General features: G+C 38.6%; 1 protein-coding gene across 4 annotated transcripts in view; it reads left to right on the forward strand.

Moving 5' to 3' along the window:
* Nucleotides 1–19,128, forward strand: part of EXOC4 (exocyst complex component 4) — an 831,307-nt gene that overhangs the window by 237,022 nt on the left and 575,157 nt on the right. For all 4 annotated transcript variants that reach the window (XM_079931122.1, XM_079931120.1, XM_079931121.1 and 1 more), the window contains exons 8-9: nucleotides 10,643–10,788; nucleotides 16,136–16,224. In XM_079931122.1, coding sequence (XP_079787248.1) covers nucleotides 10,643–10,788; nucleotides 16,136–16,224 — 235 coding nt within the window. The remainder of the gene's footprint in view (nucleotides 1–10,642; nucleotides 10,789–16,135; nucleotides 16,225–19,128) is intronic.

Here is a 19,128-nt window from a genome sequence, read left to right on the forward strand (position 1 = left end):
AAGGTCACATTGCTAGTAAGTAGTAGAACTGGTCTTAAGCACAGACTTTTTGTGTCTGAATTGTCCTCTCAATTTGAAGTTCTAAGGTGGGGTGCATGAATCTTTATTTTAAAATAGTTCTCCAAGTGATTCCTATGTATAGACCGGTCTTTCTAGAATTTTAGCACAAACTAAGAAGGAAGAGGTGTATGTATTTTGGGGAGGAGATAAAACACTGTGGTCAGAGAGGAGAATTCAGAATTAGAGACGTTGGAGATGGAGTATTTCCAACGGAGAAAGAATGTCAAAGAGTAATAGAGGTCATTGGGATTGAGGAGACTGAGAAAGACTGTGTAATGGTAAAAAGGAGTCATTAATATATTCTGATGAAACCTGTGAGTCATAGTACAGAGTAAAACTGTAACAGCAGCTAACATTTTTGTAATGGTGTAGGAGAACCGTGGAGGTTGTGTCAACTTTAATGAGAAAAGGGGAGAAAGAGGCGTAAATATGTAGAATGAACTTTAAAATACGTTTTAGTGAAATGGGCAGAGAATGAAGCTGCAGTTAGGAATGTGCCTTTGGGCTTTGAGACCACTTCTGTGTCTTCCCTTGGCGTGGTCTTGTTGTCTTCTATTTTCTATGGGTAAGCTATAAATAAAAAATCATGGAAATACTGTGGGGTCCAAAATGCATGGAGGGAACACAGAGAATTGAAATAAGTGGGAAATTCAACACTTATAGTTGGAGATTTCAATACTCCTTTAAAATAATTAATGGAACAGCTGGACAGAAAACATACAAAACATGAGCTACACTATCAAGCACCATGACTTAAAGTGACATAGATGGTACACCCTACTTAACACCATCAGAATACAGATTCTTTCATGTCTGTCAAACATACTCCATGATAGATCATACACTAGACTATGAAGTTAAGTCTCAGTACATTTAAAAGGATTGAAATCACACAAAGTATGTTCTCCATACATAACAGAATTAAATAAACAACAGGAAGAAATGTTGGCACTTCTCAAATATTTAGAAGTAGAACAACAAACTTCTGAATACACCATGGGTGTAAGAAGTAAGACCTAAGATCAACAATCAAAGTTTCCACCCTAACAGCTAGAAAAAGGAGGGGAAAAAAACCTCAAACCCAAAGCAAGCAGAAGGAAAAAATGATAAAGATTAGAGTGAAACATCAAATATAAATCAGAGGAACAATACAAAAAAGTAATGAAACTAAAAGTTGGTTCTTTGAAAAGATCAAAAATTGATAAATCTTTAGCTAGACTTATAAATTAAAAAGGAGAGAAATCTCAAAAAATGCCGAAATCAGGAATGAAAGAGGAGACATCACTGTAGACCATATAGATGTTAAAAAGATTATAATGACTAACTTTATGCCAATGAGAGCGCAGTTATGCCAGTTAGACCACTTAGGTGAAGCGGACAAATTCCTAGAAAGAAACAAAATACCAAAACTGGTTCAAGAAGAAATAGAAAATCTAAATTGTCCTGTAACAAATACAGGCATACCTCATTTTATTGCAGTTTGCTTGGTTGAGCTTTGCAGACACTGCATTTTTTAAAAATTGGAGGTTTGTGGCAACCCTGTGTTGAGTTAAGTCTATCAGTGCTGTATGTTCAACAGCATTATTTTTAAATTAGGGTATGTACATTTTTCCAGATATAATGCTCTTGCACATGTCTAGTGTAAACATAGATTTTACATCCACTGTGAAACCAAAAAAATTCATGTGACTCGCTTTATTACGATACTCACTTTATTAGAATGGTCTGGAACCGAACCCACAATATTTTCAAATTATGCCTATAAATTAAATAATTTAAAAATTTCCTACACATACATAAGTACACAAATGTTTTATCAAACATTTGAAGAAGTAATAATATCAATCCTTTGCAAACTCTTTCAGAAAACAGAGATGAGAAACACTTTTCAACACATCTGTGAGTCCATTATTACCCTGATAAAAATTCGAGATAACAGAGGAAACTATAGAGCAATGTCCTTCGTGAACATAGATGCAAAAATCTCAAACGAAATACTAGTAAATTGAATCCATCAACATGTGGATTCATATCACATGTATGAATGTATGTGGTATGTGTTACATACCACAATTAAGTGGGATTTATTAAAAAAAATCAATGAATGTAATATACCACATTCATAGAATAAAGGAAAAACCTTCATAATTATCTCAATAGACACAGGAAAGCACTTGACCCCACTGATGACTAAAAAAACAAAACAAAAGCAAAAACCTTCAGCAAAGTAGAACTAGAAAGGAACTTTCTCCGTCTGATAAAAGTCTCTGTGAAAAACCTGCAGGTAACATCATAAGGGAACTTTCTGAAGTGTTAGAGGTGTTTTATAATGATTGTAGTGATGGTTGCACCGCTGTATACATTTACTTAAAAGCTGTTCATCGGTACACGACATTAGGTGAATTTTATGGTATATAAATTGTACCTCAACAAAGCTGTTTTAAAAATATTATGGGATAAAATCAGATTATAAATATTCGAAGATATATGTCCTTCACAGTATCCTTCAGAGAACTTGTAGAAAAACAGTTAACAGTTCTAATGGAAGTTAATTAGTGTATAAATCATGGAAATCTCATCAACATTATTTCCCCTTTCACAATTATGTATTTGAGGGTATGCATGAATATTCATATGCTTCACAAGGGATTATATTCCAAACTAAATTTATTGTCCCTATCAAACTCATTTTTCCTGCATTCCTGATCATTGTTCTTGAACCACAGTGTTTTAGTTCCTCACATGTGCAATCTTTTAGCATTTTAAAATTTCTCTTCTTTTCTTCGTAGAATACCTGCTTAAATTTTTTCATTTTTTTCCTCTGCGTCAACTCACAAATGTATCCCTAATTGTAAAATCTCATCGCCACTACTTCAGTTTAAAATCCTTTTTTTTAAAATTTCAATTATCATGGTAGTTTTTTTTCTTGTCCCCCTCCCTTTATCTTATTACCTTAATCATTCATTTTTTCCCAAATCCCATTGCCTTCTAATCTATTATTGTATATGCCAGCAGATTAATTTACTTAGAGTGTGTTTATCAACATTTTATTTACCTATTGAAAGCTTTTTACTGCCCTCCTCATTCTGTACTTGACTTCAGTACCTGAGCCTGGTGTTAGAGGCCCTGAGAAGTTGGTGCATTTACCACCTTTCCAGGCTTACCTCTCAGACTTCATTTTTATGTTACCTGAAGTATTTGCAGTTCACTGAAGACACCCGGAATTTCCCTAGCACTGTTTATTTATTCTGTTCTTTCTGCCATTTTTTGGCCTTTTACACATTATAAGATTTTATTTATGTCCTATGATCTTTTTTTTTTTTTTTTTTTTTTTTTTGCTGTACGTGGGCCTCTCACTGCTGTGGCCTCTCCCGTTGCGGAGCACAGGCTCCAGACGCACAGGCTCAGCGGCCATGGCTCACGGGCCCAGCTGCTCCGCGGCATGTGGGATCTTCCTGGACCGGGGCACGAACCTGCGTCCCCTGCATCGGCAGGCGGACTCTCAACCACTGCTCCACCAGGGAAGCCCTGTCCTATGATCTTGAAACTCTTTTTTATTGTCCTACTTGGGATCAATCTTGTCCTTCTATAAATGCTCACAACAGTATCTTTGACCTGATGCTTCCAACTTTCTCCCATGTATTGTAGTCATTCGTGTTTGTCTCTATAAGCACATTGAGGGAAGGATTGATGGATTGATTGATTTGGCTTTTAATTCACTTAAATTTTTAATTTATATATAGTAAAATTCACTTGTTTTAGTATTAGGGAAGGATTTTTTTTTTTAGTCTTGTTTTTATATCCAGGATAATACCTTGCATATTTTACGTATTAAGTAAATACGTTTAATTTAAAATAAATGAAAACTTTCTTTTGAAAGCTGTCTAAAACTGGGGTTTCTTTGTTAAAAGCTCTTCTGTTGGGGGGGTGGGGGGAGGTAAATGTGAGCTCTTTGAGACTCTGCTTGTCAGGGCTTTGACAGGGGACCAGGAATTACTTGTGTTTCATCTGTTTTACTTTGAACACTAAGGAACTATTCACAAGACCAAACATAGTAGTTTTAATGATACAATTGCCGTTGATAATGAGTGTAATGAAGCAGGCAGCCATTCCATTTGCAGAATGACTGTTTATTTTTCTTTTGTTTTTCTTACTGCAGAATACTTTAGTCTTTATACAATGGGGAAATGAGACTGCTATTTTCAAAAGATAACGTCTTTTGTTTTTTCTTTGTCACTAGTATTTCATCCATTAGTAACCTTAAGGGGGAAAATCTGATAGTTTGTAGTAATTTTAAATGGTGGTCCTAGTTTTAGAAAATATTGTTGCTTTGTTTCAGTGTTACTCTTTAATATTTTCTGGAATCAAGGTGATAGTTTGAGGGGTATATTACCCTGATTTTGCCCCACCTCCACCTCTGGATTTCTCTTTTCAAATTCTGGGCCTCCTGGTCTCCCTTTGCTAGGCCTTGCCTCCTGCATCCAGTGAGACTAGATTCTGCTTGGTTCTACTCTTGCTCCACGGGTGCTGGGAGGGGTTCTCTGGGAAGAATCCAGAGGAACTGTGTGCTTCCTTTCTTCTCTCAGGGGTCATAGCCACCAGTTTCTGCCGAATTTGGCTCCTCTCCAGGGCCTTCAAATTTTTATTTTTTTAATATGTTTTTTCACCTGTTCTAATTATCATCAGAATGAGGGATAGTCCAAGGAAGCCACTTTGCTGTTCCTGGGAGAAAAACTCCTGGGCATCTGTATTTTAAAAGAGCAAATTATTAAAAATTACAATATTTATTGTAGGCACAGTCAAGATATTGCACAAGAAAGTTGAGCCTTACTTCATATTGGGAGCTCAAGGGTATTTTTTTTCACCTTAGAATTGCTCCCGTCATGAAGCAATCTAGTTCTCAGATTCACGGTGGGGGGTGGGTGCGGGTAGGGGGACACATACACAATATGGCTTTGCTGTAAATCATCAAACATTTGAAGGTAATAGTCAGGAGAATTGGTTTCCTAGTTGCAGAGATTGAAATCTGTGCGAACCACTACTCCCGTTTTTATGATACCACTGTTTTACAAAAATAGTATCTGTGATATAAATGTCACTGGATGCATATTAGTATATAATTGTTTATCCATAGATAGCTTAGTGAAGAAACAAAAACTCATCAAGTTATCATGAGGAAGAAATAAGGAAAACATACTAAAGGCTATAAGGATATATTGTAGAACCCAAGGGTAGAAAATCTAAGACCTTATCAGCGACTGGATTTGAGACCTTTGCACTATGGATAACTTAAGGTTGCAACCTTTGACTCTCGCTCCTGTGGGCCTCCTCTTTCTCTCTGATCATCTGGTTCATTCTTTATTCTCTCTCTGCAGATTGGCTGTCTTTGATTTTTCATCCACATAGTAAAAGGTGGTTGCCCCAAAGTATTTACATCTCCTCACTTACATTGATGAGCACAGACCATATCCCACTAACACATTCCTGGGAAAGAGAATCTGATAGGCTAATTGAGGGTTGGCTGTTTCCCTGGTGAAGTAGGCTCTGACCTAGAGGGTGGGATCCCAGGCCTGGCTACCCAAGTCCATTGTGTGGTTGGGGAACCGCCCTTAGATGAGGCGAAGATTTTGTAAGCTGGGAAGATACTAAAAAGGATCTACCACATTAAGTATCTAGAAGGATCTGGGTGTTTCAGGGAGTAGCTACTTGGATAAATGCAGAGGCTGAAGACAGGAGATGTGTTAATTCTAAGTCTGTAAATCCCACATTTATTTTTAGAAAATTCTATGTGTATGACCACAAGCAGCCATAGGCAATATGTTAAATAAAGAGGATTAAATGGTGAATGAGGGGTCCATTCAGAATATTACCAATGTTAGAGCATGTTAGAAATCTCAAAATCTTGGCCCTGCTTTATATATCATGGGATTACTGACTAGCATCTTAGCAACTGCTAATCAGTCTTCTGGCAGAAGAGATGCCTAACCACTCCAATTTGTACGCTCTGTTAAAGCATCATATTTCTTTGCTTCTACCACAGAACCATCTAACGTACCAGATACTCAAAAAATACAGTGAATCATGATATCACTGGTGTATGTAGAGTTTTCAGGTGCTTTTCAACTGTGTTTTCATGTTTGTTGTCTTCAGTTTTACACATACCTTTTAAGTTAAACTTAAAACACAAACTATGACTTTTAATTTTTTGAAATCTTGATCAACAAGAAATAGCAATTCCTGGTACTTAAAAAGAGAAAGGAATGAATGAGATATGTAGGAATTTAGAGGCAGCAAGAACACACATGGGATTATCTTCTACAGATTTTCTGTGGGCAGAATGTATTTGGTATTATATGTAATGCCCTTTGCCCCAGAATTCCAATCTGGGGTGATTTCCCGCAGGCAAAAGACAAGCTGTATAGCTTATTTCTTTTCATAAAAATGGAAATTTGAACTCATCCGTGAGTGCTTAGGATATTTATGTACCATTTGGAAGATGCAGTACGTTATCCTCAATGAGGTAGAATCACCAAGAAATGATAATGGTTATATTTTAATACCAGGCATCCGGTGTTTGTGTCAAGACTTTGTAGTAGAAGATTTAGCGTGATTCAAACACATTTCAGGCATCTTAGAAGTAGGGGCTTATTCTTTGAGATATTAAAAAATGCACTTTTACCAATTTGAGTGTCAACATAAAACTTTACCTGTCTTAAAGCAGTATTTTTCAACTGGTGGTGAATGTTATTAGCAAAAAGAGGCAAACACAATGAAGGAAACAAACGTCGCAAAGCCTGCGGTTAAAATTGCAGCTATCCCTTTTTTACTTTACTCACAGGGTAGATTTTTGTACTCTGGACTCTTTCTACTTTGGAGACTGTCTCTAACTTGCATATAATGATATATCCATCAAGGCTTCTTATCACATGCTTTTTAAAATTCAGTGGTTCCCTATATTTTTTGATTCACTGATATGTTGCATGGCTCTGTGGTGGAAATGAAGAAATACAATGCTTTAAGGAATATAAAAAATCCTCATGTTTATCAACGGTGAGGTGGCTTTTCATTAAATAATAGCCAATAGTCTTAGGCAGTTTGGGATGAATAATTGTTTTTAATGATGTGTAAAGTGGATACTTGAGGAGCTCAGCTGACTTAGGGGACAGCTGACGTAGAGTGGCCTGGGAAAGGAGTGGTTGAAGAGGGAACACTGGAACTGTTTTTCGGAAGGGGCCGTTAGGAGTTAGGAGAGAGGGTAATCTAGGGTAGGCCTTCCAGCAATGAGGGGGCCCTGGCATATTCAGGGGAGAGTTAACTGGGTGATCTTGACTGGAGTGTTGGGTGCATGTTAGGGAGAAGATATGATTGGAGTATTGCGGTCAGATAGTTGTAGGTGATGAGGAGCCTTTTGATGGTAGCAGCAACTGTGTTTTTTATTTTGTTTGTTTCTTGTTTTTAATTTTTATTGGAGTGTAGTTGATTTACAATGTTGTGTTACTTTTAGGTGTACAGTGAAGTGAAGCTGTTATACATTTACATATCAAGATATCCACTGTTTTTTAGATTCTTTTCCCATATAGGCCATTACACAGTATAGAGTTCCCTTATACAGTAGGTCCTTATTAGTTATCTATTATATCTGTCCTTATTAGCTATCTATTTTATATATAGCAGTGTGTATATGCCAATCCCAATCTCCCAATTTATCCTCCCCCGCTTACCCTCTAGTAACCATAAGTTTGTTTTCTACATCTGTAACTATTTTGTAGATAAATTCATTTGTACCCTTTTTTTGGAGCAGCTTTGTTTTAGGAAGATCATTCTGTTGAGGATGTAGGAGGATCAGAAGAGTAAGACATGGGAGGCAGAAAACTAAATGAGGAAAACTGCGTGAGGTGAACTAAGGTGGTGGCTGTCAGAGTGGACCAGAATGGGCAAACTCATAGAGTTGAGGTAGAGTGATTAATGAACTTGGACACTGACTCCTTTGTGGATACAAAGAATAAGGAAATGTATTAAAGACAGTTCTGAAGTTTTAAGCCTGGAGATCAGTGAGAATAAGAAAATACTAAAAAACAAAGTTGGCAGAAGGAATTACTGATTTTATGGGAAGATGATTTAGGTTTCAGAATTTAGGGTTGATTTTATCAGTGAAATAGGTGAATAGGTCAGGCATGCAGTCACAGATGTGGGACTGGAGCTTGGGAGAGAAATGAGGGATAAAAACCACATCATGGTAAGAGAAATAATATATGTGGAGGCTGCTTTTAAAAGTTTAGAACCTAAAGATAAAAAAGAAATAAGATTATAGATCGTGAGGACCAAAGCAAGATTTTTGTGGAGAGGGTAGAAATAGTACATTTGTGTAGATAGAAAGGGAGAAGCTGGTGAATAGAAGTAGACTAAGACTCCTGAGAGCTAATAATTAAGGGGACTTCATTGATGTGGAGAAAAAGGAACAGTGACCGTAAAATACCTGGATTTAAGGATGCTGCTTAGTTAGGTCCTGGTCAGTCAATATTTTATCGTAAAAGGACAGTCATTGAATTTTAGGACAATAATTACCTCGACAGAATTACTTGGCGTAGTGTGTCTTCAAGCTTTGGTAGAAACATAATTCTGTCATATTGGTGTAATAACCACCATCTGAGTGAAACCAGGGCATTTGTAGACATCTTTCTGTGTTGAAATTTGAAAGACATCAACAATTTGAAATTCTTTTCTGATGTACTAGCCGCCTTTTGATCACGGATTCCTGCAAACTTTATTAGCATCAGTGCCAAATCTACAAAATAATTGAGTCCATCACTGGAATTGTTACTAAAGTAGAGACCCAATTCAGTATTCTCCCTGACTGCTGTGCAGTTTCGGTGATATAGTAACAGAGGTAGTACTTGTCATTATATTACTTCATCAGCTTGCTGAGTAATACTCCAGTGGCCTTGTAAATAAATTAAAAAACATTGACCAATCTCTTAACATGTTTTATGCTTTCCCCGCGAACTCTTTATTGTACAGAAAATGAAATAAAGTCCATTTACGGCCACCCATAGTCATTCTCATTGATAGTTTTTATGCTCTTAGTGAGAATGGAGTGTCATGGGGAAGAGAACAGACTGTGGAGTCAACTAAACCTGAGTTGAAATCCTGGCCTGTTATTGTGTAATTATAAGGCCTTAGGCTAGTCCCTCCCTCCCCCCTCCCCTTCCCCCTCCCTCCCCCCCCCTTTGTCTTTGGAGTTTTTTCAAAGAGCATTTTAAGGTTCAAAGCAAAATTGAGGGGGAGAGTACAGGGATTTCCCATTAGCTCCTGCCTCCACACATGCATATAGGCTAGTTTCTTAATACCACTAATTCTCAGTTCCTTCATCTCTAACTTACAATTAGTAATACTTACTTCATGGATTTGAGGATTGAGTAAGGTCATGTTTTTAAAATGTCTGATATTTGATAAGTACTCAGTAATGTGTATGTGCTTATAATATAGACATAATTGGCTTTAAAACTTACCTGGAGCAACATATTCGCAGGTGTGCTTCATAAATGTTTTGATGATAATGCTTGATGTGGCCCCCACATCTCTATTGAATGAACGAATGATTATATACATATATGCAAGAATAATAGTTATATGGGACCCTGGTTCTGAAAAGCTTTCACTTCAGTCATGGGTAGAATTGTTTGTCTACATGTACTGTATACCACTTGGTTATCTTAAAATTTTAAATGTGGCAAGTGATTATAGAAATGAGTTGAGTTGATACACTTTAGTCCCGGGTTAGATAATCTTAGGAACCATGGTGATTTCTGTTCCAGATCTGCTATTTTCTTTCACAACAGTGGGAACTTTTTACACTTGTCTTAGAAATAGTACAACTGATTCTAGCCCAGGCCCCCAAACCGCTGAGGCTCTAAAGTGGATTGATTTTTATAAGCAGGACCTGCTGGCAGTAGTGATCAAAAAAGCTGTTGCTTTTGTTGCTTTGAAACTCTGAAGATGAGTAGCGGGCCCTAGAAATTCTTTGCAGGTCAGGACCACTTAGTCTGCTGTGGGCTACGCTAACCTGGCTGGCCGGTTTGTTAGTGTGCTGGTGCAGTTCCTTGTCTATAATCTGAGAACTGATTTTCCTGATAAAGTTTTGTGCTTTCAATGAGGTAAAATATCTAAATGGATTAGCCCCTTGCCTGCAATATAGTAAGCCCTCAGTAAATGTTACGGCATCGCTGCTGCTGCTGTCGCAATTTGGAATAATGAGGATTAAATTATGACTAAAGGAGTATATTGATTAACTCACCCAGCCCGGTGCCTGACACATAGTAGACCCTGAATAAAAATGTTCCCTTTACCCCCATGTACAAATGCTCACTATACACCATTCCCAGTTTTAGGAGTAGGTAGCAAATTGCTGACTTTCTGGCTATAATGAATCTTCCCTTAGGTCTACACCTAGGAATATGAATAGCTAGGTTAATATCCTGAATGTCAGGGAGGTTTTAGAATTAGGTCTTCATGGTTTTAAAATTGCTTTTTCTTAATAGCACATCATAAATGTGTGTGTTAAGCTGTTTGTCTGCTTGTACAGATGCTGTTGACTGAGTACTTGGATATGAAAAATACTCGTGCAGCCTCTGAACCCTCAGCTCAACTAAGTTATGCCAGCACTGGGCGCGAGTGTGCAGCCTTTTTTGCCAAGAAGAAACCTCAAAGGCCCAAAAATTCTCTTTTCAAGTAAGTATCTCCTTGCTGGTAAGGTAGGTGTCAAGATGTGTTAGATCCCAGAACAGTTTTCTACTTTATTGACAGCCATTACTTCACCCATTTAGAGTTGATTTGAAATAATTGATAGGAAGTGACTACATATTCAACTTTGTGTACTTCCATTTTCTGTAAGGGAGGTGACTTTTGGAATATGGTTACTGGACTATCTAGAACTTTTAATAAAAAAATTCTGGAATTTGTTTCTGGGGAGTCATATAAAATGAAGAGAAATGAAATTCTCCCCTTGTTTCTGGGGAATTTTATATGAAATGAAAGGAAATGAAATATTTCAAGTGCCAAGAAACAACCTTTGTTAATAAAGTCATGCAAATCTCTCTAGCTAAGTAGTATTGGGTTTTACTTGATTTAGTAAAAGAACAATGTGGAAATTCTTTTTTTCAAATTACGATTAGCTACACTCACCTGGCCACATATCCTAAGTATATGTCACTTGGTAACAGCTAACAGTTAATATTATTGTTAACATTAATAATAATAATGATAACAGCTACCATTGCTTGAGTGCTTACTATGTACCAGGCACTGTGGTAAATGAGTTTCTCAGAAGAATCTCAATCAAACATAATTTGATTCAGATTATACCAAATTTGGGCAGCAGGGTAGTGGTTAATGCCTACTGAGTCCTTACTAAGTGCTAGCCAAGGCGTAAAGCCATTTTCATGGATTGCCTCATGTATTTATTCATTCTAACAACCTGATGGGCGTGGGTTCTATTTTTCATCCTCTATTACACGTTAAAAAAAATTCCAGGCGCATGCGCAGAAACATATAATTCAGAAAAGAAGACAGACAAGTAAATAATTGGTGATAGTTCCATGTAGTAAAATGTATGAGATGAGCACATGGTATTAGTGGAGGTTAGGAAGGGACTTTCAATCAGGATCAGCTCTTAAGCTTCTCAGGAAACTTCACACTACCCTCCTCGGAGCAAAGCCAACTCTTCTACTGAGTTAACAGTGCCTTGGGAATCAAAGGCTACCAAACACTACCTATGCGGTATTGGGTATTGTTTATTCTCGTGGTCAATGACTTTCTCTCCTCAGCGCTCGTCAGAGGGGATTATTGGATCACATACATGGCACAGAAAAAGCTTATTGGAAACCCCAGTCTATTTATCAGAATTACACGTGATCTAAATGCAGTGTGGTATCCTGGAACAGAAAAAGGATGTTAGTGGAAAATTTTGTGAAATCCAAATAAAGTCTGTAGTTTTTTGTCATACCAATGTTAATTACTTGGATGCGACAAAATGCACCACGATTATGTAAGACATTAACGTTAGGGAGAGATTTGGGTGAAGGGTACACAGGAACTCCCTGTACTATTTTGCATCTTTTCTATTAATGATTCCAAAATAAAATTTGTTTTTAAAAATTTGTTTTAAAAATCAAGGCACAAGAGGTTAAGGAAATTATGCAAATTCACACAGCTAGCAAGTGGTAGAAATAGGATTTAAATCTTGGCAGACCTATGTTCTTCTAAGGAATTAATAGATATTTAAGAACCTGTATCTGTACATCTAAGCATGTAAAGTGACTACAGAAGTATCGTCCCAGTATTCTGAATTCCTTCTTTTTAAATAGTTGAAAGTCCTGTATCTTCTGTTGATGCACTTTTGAGATTTGTTTTCTGTCACGGGTTCATAGAGTTCTTAATCATTAAGGAAAGTTTCAACAGTTCATTTATCTTGTGGTCTAGAGGAGAGGAGATTTACTGTGCCCACACTGGAATGAAATCCATTCTGTTTATTGAATTCGTTCTCTCTTTTTTTTTTTTTAAGCAGTTTTATTCAGAGGTTGGATGCAGTATCAGTTAAAAGGCTTTAGTCTGCAAGTAGCATGGAACCCCAAATGAATAGGTTAACCTATAGAAAGTTATTATCTCACACATAAGAATAAATATAGAAGATTCTTTAATTCACCGGTACAGTATCATCAAGGACTCAGCCCTTTCCATTTCTCTGCATTCAGTCCCACTCCAATAAAAATGGTGGTGCCCAGGAAACAGTGTGTGATTCATCCTGAAAATCCCTTTTTTTTTTAATTAATAGGCTTTATTTTTATCCATTTTAGGTTTACAGAAAAATTAAGCTGACAGTACAGAGATTTCCCTTATGTCCCTTTACACCATAGTTTCTCCTCTTATTAACACCATAGTTTCTCCTCTTATTATTAGTGTGGCATATTAGTTACAATTGATGAACCGATGTTGATACACCATTATTAAAGTCCATTGTTTACGTTAGGGTTCACTCTTTGTATAGTTCTGTGGGTTTGGAGAAGTGCACAACGTCATATATCCACCATTATAGTATCTTACAGAATAGTTTCACTGCCCTAAACATCCGGTTTTCCACTTATTCATTCCTCCTCCTTTTCCTTACCCCCTTTAAGTGACTGATCTTTTTTACTATCTCTATAGTTTGCCGTTTCTGGAATGTCTTAAAGTTAGAGTCATACAGGACGTAGCTTTTTCAGACCGGCTTCTTTCACTTAGCAGTATGCACTTAAGGTTCATCCATGTCTTTCTGTGGCTTTTTGTGGCATCCTTTGTATCGCTAAGTAATACTAGTTTGTGGATGTACCACACTTGTTTTTCCATTCAGCTATTGAAAGACATCTTGATTGCTTCCAGCTCCTGGCAGTTATGAATAAAGCAGCGATAAACATTCACGTGCAGGTTTTTGTGTCAGTGTCAGTATTCGACTCATTTGGGTGAATACCCAGGAGCATGATTACTAGATCATATGGTAGGACTCTGTTTAACTGTGTAAGACACTGCCAGACTGTGTTCCAAAACGGCTATATCGTTACAAATCCATTTTTATTAATGATCAATCATCCATCTATTAATATCTTTTGCCAGTCACAAAGCCGCTCTGCAAGTTTTTCTCAAGAAAACTAATAGGACCTGGGTCTGAAGCCCATTCCTAAACCAGTCACTGGCAAGGGGAAGTAGACCATGGTGATAGTCTTAAACCAGTCAGAGTTCATCTCCAGTGATAGGTCTGCAGCTGGAGAGGGAGCCCCCCCTCCTGAGCACCCTGCCTAGTGAGAGAGAGCAAGGACCCAGACGCCCAGATAGAATCGGGCCTGTGCCCGCGAACAAGACAGACAGTGGGAGGAAAGGTGTTTGATGGAGGCAACTAAGACTGCCTCAGATACTGCCTAAGGCCTACGGTTAGGCCTTTTCTTTCCCCTCTCCCCTCCCTTCCTCCCTCCGCCCCTTCCAGTCCTACCCACCCCTCTTCAAGCTCAACTGACCGTTCTCAGTCTACGCCTATTGCAGAAAGCAGGTTTCGGGGTGTTTAGATTTCATGCTGTCAGCCCTCACCCCTAACTTGCAACCTCGGACCACATAAACATTTTCAGACATTTAGCCAGTCCTGCAATTGCGGTGTTGGAAAACATAAGTTACTGGAAATGAATAAGTGAACTTAAGTAATCGTTACACATTTGTTACTATTACATAGTAATAAAAACTCATCACCTGCACAGAATTAGGCCACTCTTAGAAATGTGACCATTTCTAGTCTTGGTTCCACCATTAATGAGCCATGTGAGTCAGGGCAGTTCTCTTGTCTCAGTGGCCTCGGTGCCTTTGGCTGTAAAGTGGGGAGGTGAGACTGGCTAATCCCTCATGCCTCTTTTGCTGTAAAATCATATCCATCTGTGACTTGTTGCAAATGCAAAAAGGATTCCTGAGTAGTAAAAATGCCTTAGGTCATAAAGGATTCAGATTTTGGCAAGCTGTCATCTGTTTCTGTCACATCTGTGAAGAACCTTATTACTCTCTTTAATTGTCCCTAGCCAAGGTTAATTAAGTGTGTTTAAGTTCGTTCTTATTGTATGTGGTGTGCCTCTCTGTTCTTTGCTCGAGTTTAGTTTTTCTCTTGCTGTTTCTGATCAATAGCTGTCAGTGTGCTTTTTGGAGGTCAGTGGCTTCTCGTCAGCACTCGACTGGCAGGTGACACTTTTGAAGTACTGCACACTTTGCCTTTCTTCCGGCTGTTTGTGCCCTCTTAGTTCTTGGCAGGGTGCAGAGAAAGGATCAAGTAACTCAGCTGTTTCCCTCAGACTGACATTCATCTTGGTATTCATCTTCCTTGTCAAAGAACCGATAAAGAAGGCACAATTAAGAAAATGTTGGTGCTCCTTCCTTGTGGCCAGGAACCTATCCCGTTATCACTGTTGCTCTTTCACTGTGTTGCTGTTTACCCCTTAGTGGCTGTAATTCTTAGAAGGATTTCTCTTGTCAGCCTGTTATCCCGACTTTGAAAATCTCAGGTTTGAAATGGAATTTCTTAGCACATCAAAGGATTTACAGTTTGATGATACAGTCATAATTTTACCTGGTTTTTTGTTGTTGTTGTTGTTCTTCCTTGCCTGCAAGTTACTTTGAAGACTGTGATTTGTTGTTGTCATTGTTTTAGCTTTTAAAGCCATGTTCTGTATCACGAACCCATCCCCCATGTTTCTAACCTCTGAAGCAGTCCCTGGGGCGGTGTGAACAACAGTTTGTAGCTTGGTATTTTTGAAAGTATTTTATGTGGTAAAATACAACAACAACCAAAAAAACAGGTAAAATTATGACTGTATCAAACCGTAAATCCTTTGATGTGGTAAGAAATTACATTTCAAACCTGAGATTTTCTGTCAGGATAACAGGCTGACAGGAGAAATCCTTCTAAGAATTACAGGTGGCCGGTAAGAATCCTGGCAGCTGTTTAGAAAGTATATTGTTTCTGAGGACTTTTAAGGAGAGACCATAGATGCCTTGTTTCTCTGGTGTAGTTATTTAACATCATTTCTCACAGCCCATTGGGCTAGTCCTCTCACTGGGGGAGTTAGAAAGGCCAGGGGTCAGCTCTGAGGAGCCCGTATTTCTGTGGTGGCAGCTGGCAGACACTGATGTCTTTTGAGCTGCCTAGGAGCAAAATCAGAATGCCATTAGAGGATACGGCTGTTGCTGTGTATGTAGGGATCCTGGCAAGGGATCTGGAGGCAAAAGAAAGTTGCAAGATCGAGTGTATCAGTTGAAATAGAAAAGGAGCAGAAGATCCAAATACTGTCATGGAGGAGCGTTTAGGCAGGAATATCATTCACAAATCAAGGTCTATGGCAGCCTGCCCTGGCCTGGAACAGCCAGAAGGTCTTGGTCGTGGAACACTAGGGGGCATCACACAGGCTGGAGTAGAATACTGTCAACAGTTCAACAGTTCAACGGAATGTACAGAGCTGGACACCGCCTGTTTGGTTACTACCTAATCGTTTGTTTACGCTGCATTTCGTTGCAGGTTTGAATCATCCTCCCATGCCATCAGTATGAGTGCCTATTTGCGAGAACAGAGAAGGGAGCTGTACAGTCGGAGTGGAGAGCTTCAAGGTGGGTAATCGACCTTCTCCAGAAAAATTAGTTTTCTGGAGGATGATCTGAAGTGTTTATAGCATGTGAATTTGAGGTCTGCATTCACAGGATTCTTTCAAGATAGCAAAGATTGAAAGACCTGGAAATCCGTTTCTTCTGTCATTTCCCAGCATGAGCTGCCAAGCAGCTAAAACTATTCCTGTGGCCACAGGATTTCTAGACCTGTTAATTCAGGTGGGAACTCAGTGCAAAAAGAAACGAGGGCAGTTCCTTTTTGCTTAAAGATGGCAGACATGATTCCAGTCACAGTCTAGGGAAAGGCTAGTCTTCTGTGGCTGCCACTGTTATTTTAATTATTGTTTTCAGTACCTTCTGGAATATGGCAGGGGTACTTGAGATTTGGAAAAGTACAGATGCAGCCTCTGTCGTTATTTAAAGGGAAGAAGGATGCCTTTAAACAGTACGTTCTGATCAACATAACTTTGATACACAGGATATTTGATGTTCATGTGTGGTTACTAAAATGTTGGAATCTGAAGAAGAAAATAATTAAGAAAATAAATTATAAGTGAATTTATTTAAATTAAAAAATCACACTAATAACATTTTTTCCTGTGACCAAAAGGACGCTGATCATGGTAAATGTGATCAGTTAAGAAAGATTGGTGAAGGTCTGCTAAGTGCAAGACATCCAAGCACTGGAAGGGATGGAAGTTGTTGAGTACATGGAAGTAAAAGACACAAACCTTAAGACCCAGTTATGAAAGTAAAGAATGAATATCAATAACAATATAAGGCAGTCAGTGGCAACAACTAAGTGGGTGGTATGGATAAAATTGCTAGAGGAGTTGAGAGGGGAGAGATTCTTTAAATTATTTTACAACTATGGGCTTTCTCCATGACGGATGGAGAAGAACACTTTCACTGTCTTTGATGCATTGCAGGCACTTGGAATATTTTGTAGTGACTAGCCTACACAATTAAATATTTAGTTTTTAAGACTCATCATAATTCTACAACAGAATATCAGGAAGCAACTCGCCAGCCTTTCTAGAGTTAAAAGACTATTGCCTAGTCATTCCTACCTTCACCTTCGTTATTAATCTATCAGTAAATACCTGTAAATTCTTCCAAAGACTCTGCTATGCTGTCTCAAAGTTATATCACAGTAATAATTCCACAACTCAGACATAAAGTTACCAGAACTAAAAGCCTAGAAATACATTTGAGGATATAAGGAAAAGGAAATTAGATTACAAGCATTTTATTTAATAGTAAAGTATTGCTGTATGTTCTAGAAAACATGAAGTGTGTGTCTTGGAATCTTGAAGTGGAGAAGTACAGAGAGTAGTTAGGTTTGGAACAAATGAAGGAGTGAGCCACTGTATGGTCAGTCAGACAAGGAGGGAAGGAGGAGGGTGACCTGGGCTTCTGCAGGTAACTACCTCCCGGCAGTATAGGGTGCGCACTGCAAGGCTTGGAAGGAAATGATAGTTTTGGAACAGACATTCTTGTAGGACTGATCATACTTGAACTGACACTTAGGGGGCGTAGAAAATTACCTAGGTTTGGAGAGCGCTTCCATATCTCCACCTTCCATCACAGTGTCCTACTTATTTTTTTTATTTATGTTTTTTTGGTTTCCCAAAACCCCACAGGTTTTTTGTTTTGTTTTGTTTTTCACACACACACACACACACACACACACTGTATTTTATTTTTACAAGCGATAAATAGACTGCACAGTGTCCTACTTATAAATTCAGAATTGACCTGAGGAGTAGTTTAAGTTTACCTCCAAAATTTCTCTCCACCTGGCTTCTAGTATATGAAATTCCTTTCGTGAGGACACACAGAGCCTTTCTTCTTCTTTTTTAGCTTGAATCCTGATCACTTCCTTTTTTATTAATTAAAAAATTTAATTTTTTAGAGCAGTTTTACGTTCACAGAAGAACTGAGTGGAAAGTACAGAGAACAGCCCCGTCCCTACATACGTATACACAGCCTCCCCGACTTGCAGCAGACAGCCTGCACCGCAGTAAAGCTTTTCACCTGACACTTAGAGATGAAAAGGTAGACCACGTAACTAATGGGACAGCAGTGCAACTTGTCATTCACTCGTATTCAAGCATCGTTACTGAACGAGAATAAATGACAGATACCAGATTCTTCTTTTTTAGTAGACAGTGAGCACAGTGAGTGAGCACTTTGTGCTTTGCTCTAGCTGTGCCCCATCCCCAACCCCACCCATGGTCCATGACCTCTTGAGAGACAGACAGTACAGCCAGTCAGTGAACAGTAGAGGGTTCTGGGCCCGTACTGCCTACGTTTAAAATCTAGCTCCCCATTGCCTAGCTTCAGAAGCTCTGTGCCTCCTTATCTCTAAATGGGCGTATCTCTAAACAGTGCCTACCCCATGAGGTTGTTGTGAACGTTAGGTGAGTAAGCTATGAAAAGTGCTGAGAAAAGTACCTGACATGTAGTTAATGTTATGCCTTCCTCCTTCTCTGCAAATGTTGTTATCTCTAGTTTTGTCACTTCAGAGTTTTCGTATACATTCAGTTTGTCTCCTCGTTGGACTAAACCCTGCTCAGCTTTCCAACTTTAGTTTGTCACTGTGATGAGCCCTCCCTGCTGGTGTCTCCTCTCCCTAACATACCCCCTCTAAAACAAAAAGCACAAAGCACACACTCTCTGTCTCTCTTTCCCTCTCTCTCTCTCTGGGCTTGTGGCCCCTGCTGTGTGCTCACATCTTTACTGTTCCGTTTCTTATATCGTTCTCCACACTGTATTGTGGATTTGCACAGAGCTCTAAGCTCCATGAGGGACATACTGTTTTATTCCCTGTGCTTAGTACAGTGCCTGGTGTAGTAAATGTTCAGGAAATACTGATTGACTCACTGACAGAAGGAATGAGGATGG

Source organism: Stenella coeruleoalba, assembly GCF_951394435.1.
Source record: "Stenella coeruleoalba genome assembly, chromosome: 9".
NCBI lineage: Eukaryota > Metazoa > Chordata > Mammalia > Artiodactyla > Delphinidae > Stenella > Stenella coeruleoalba.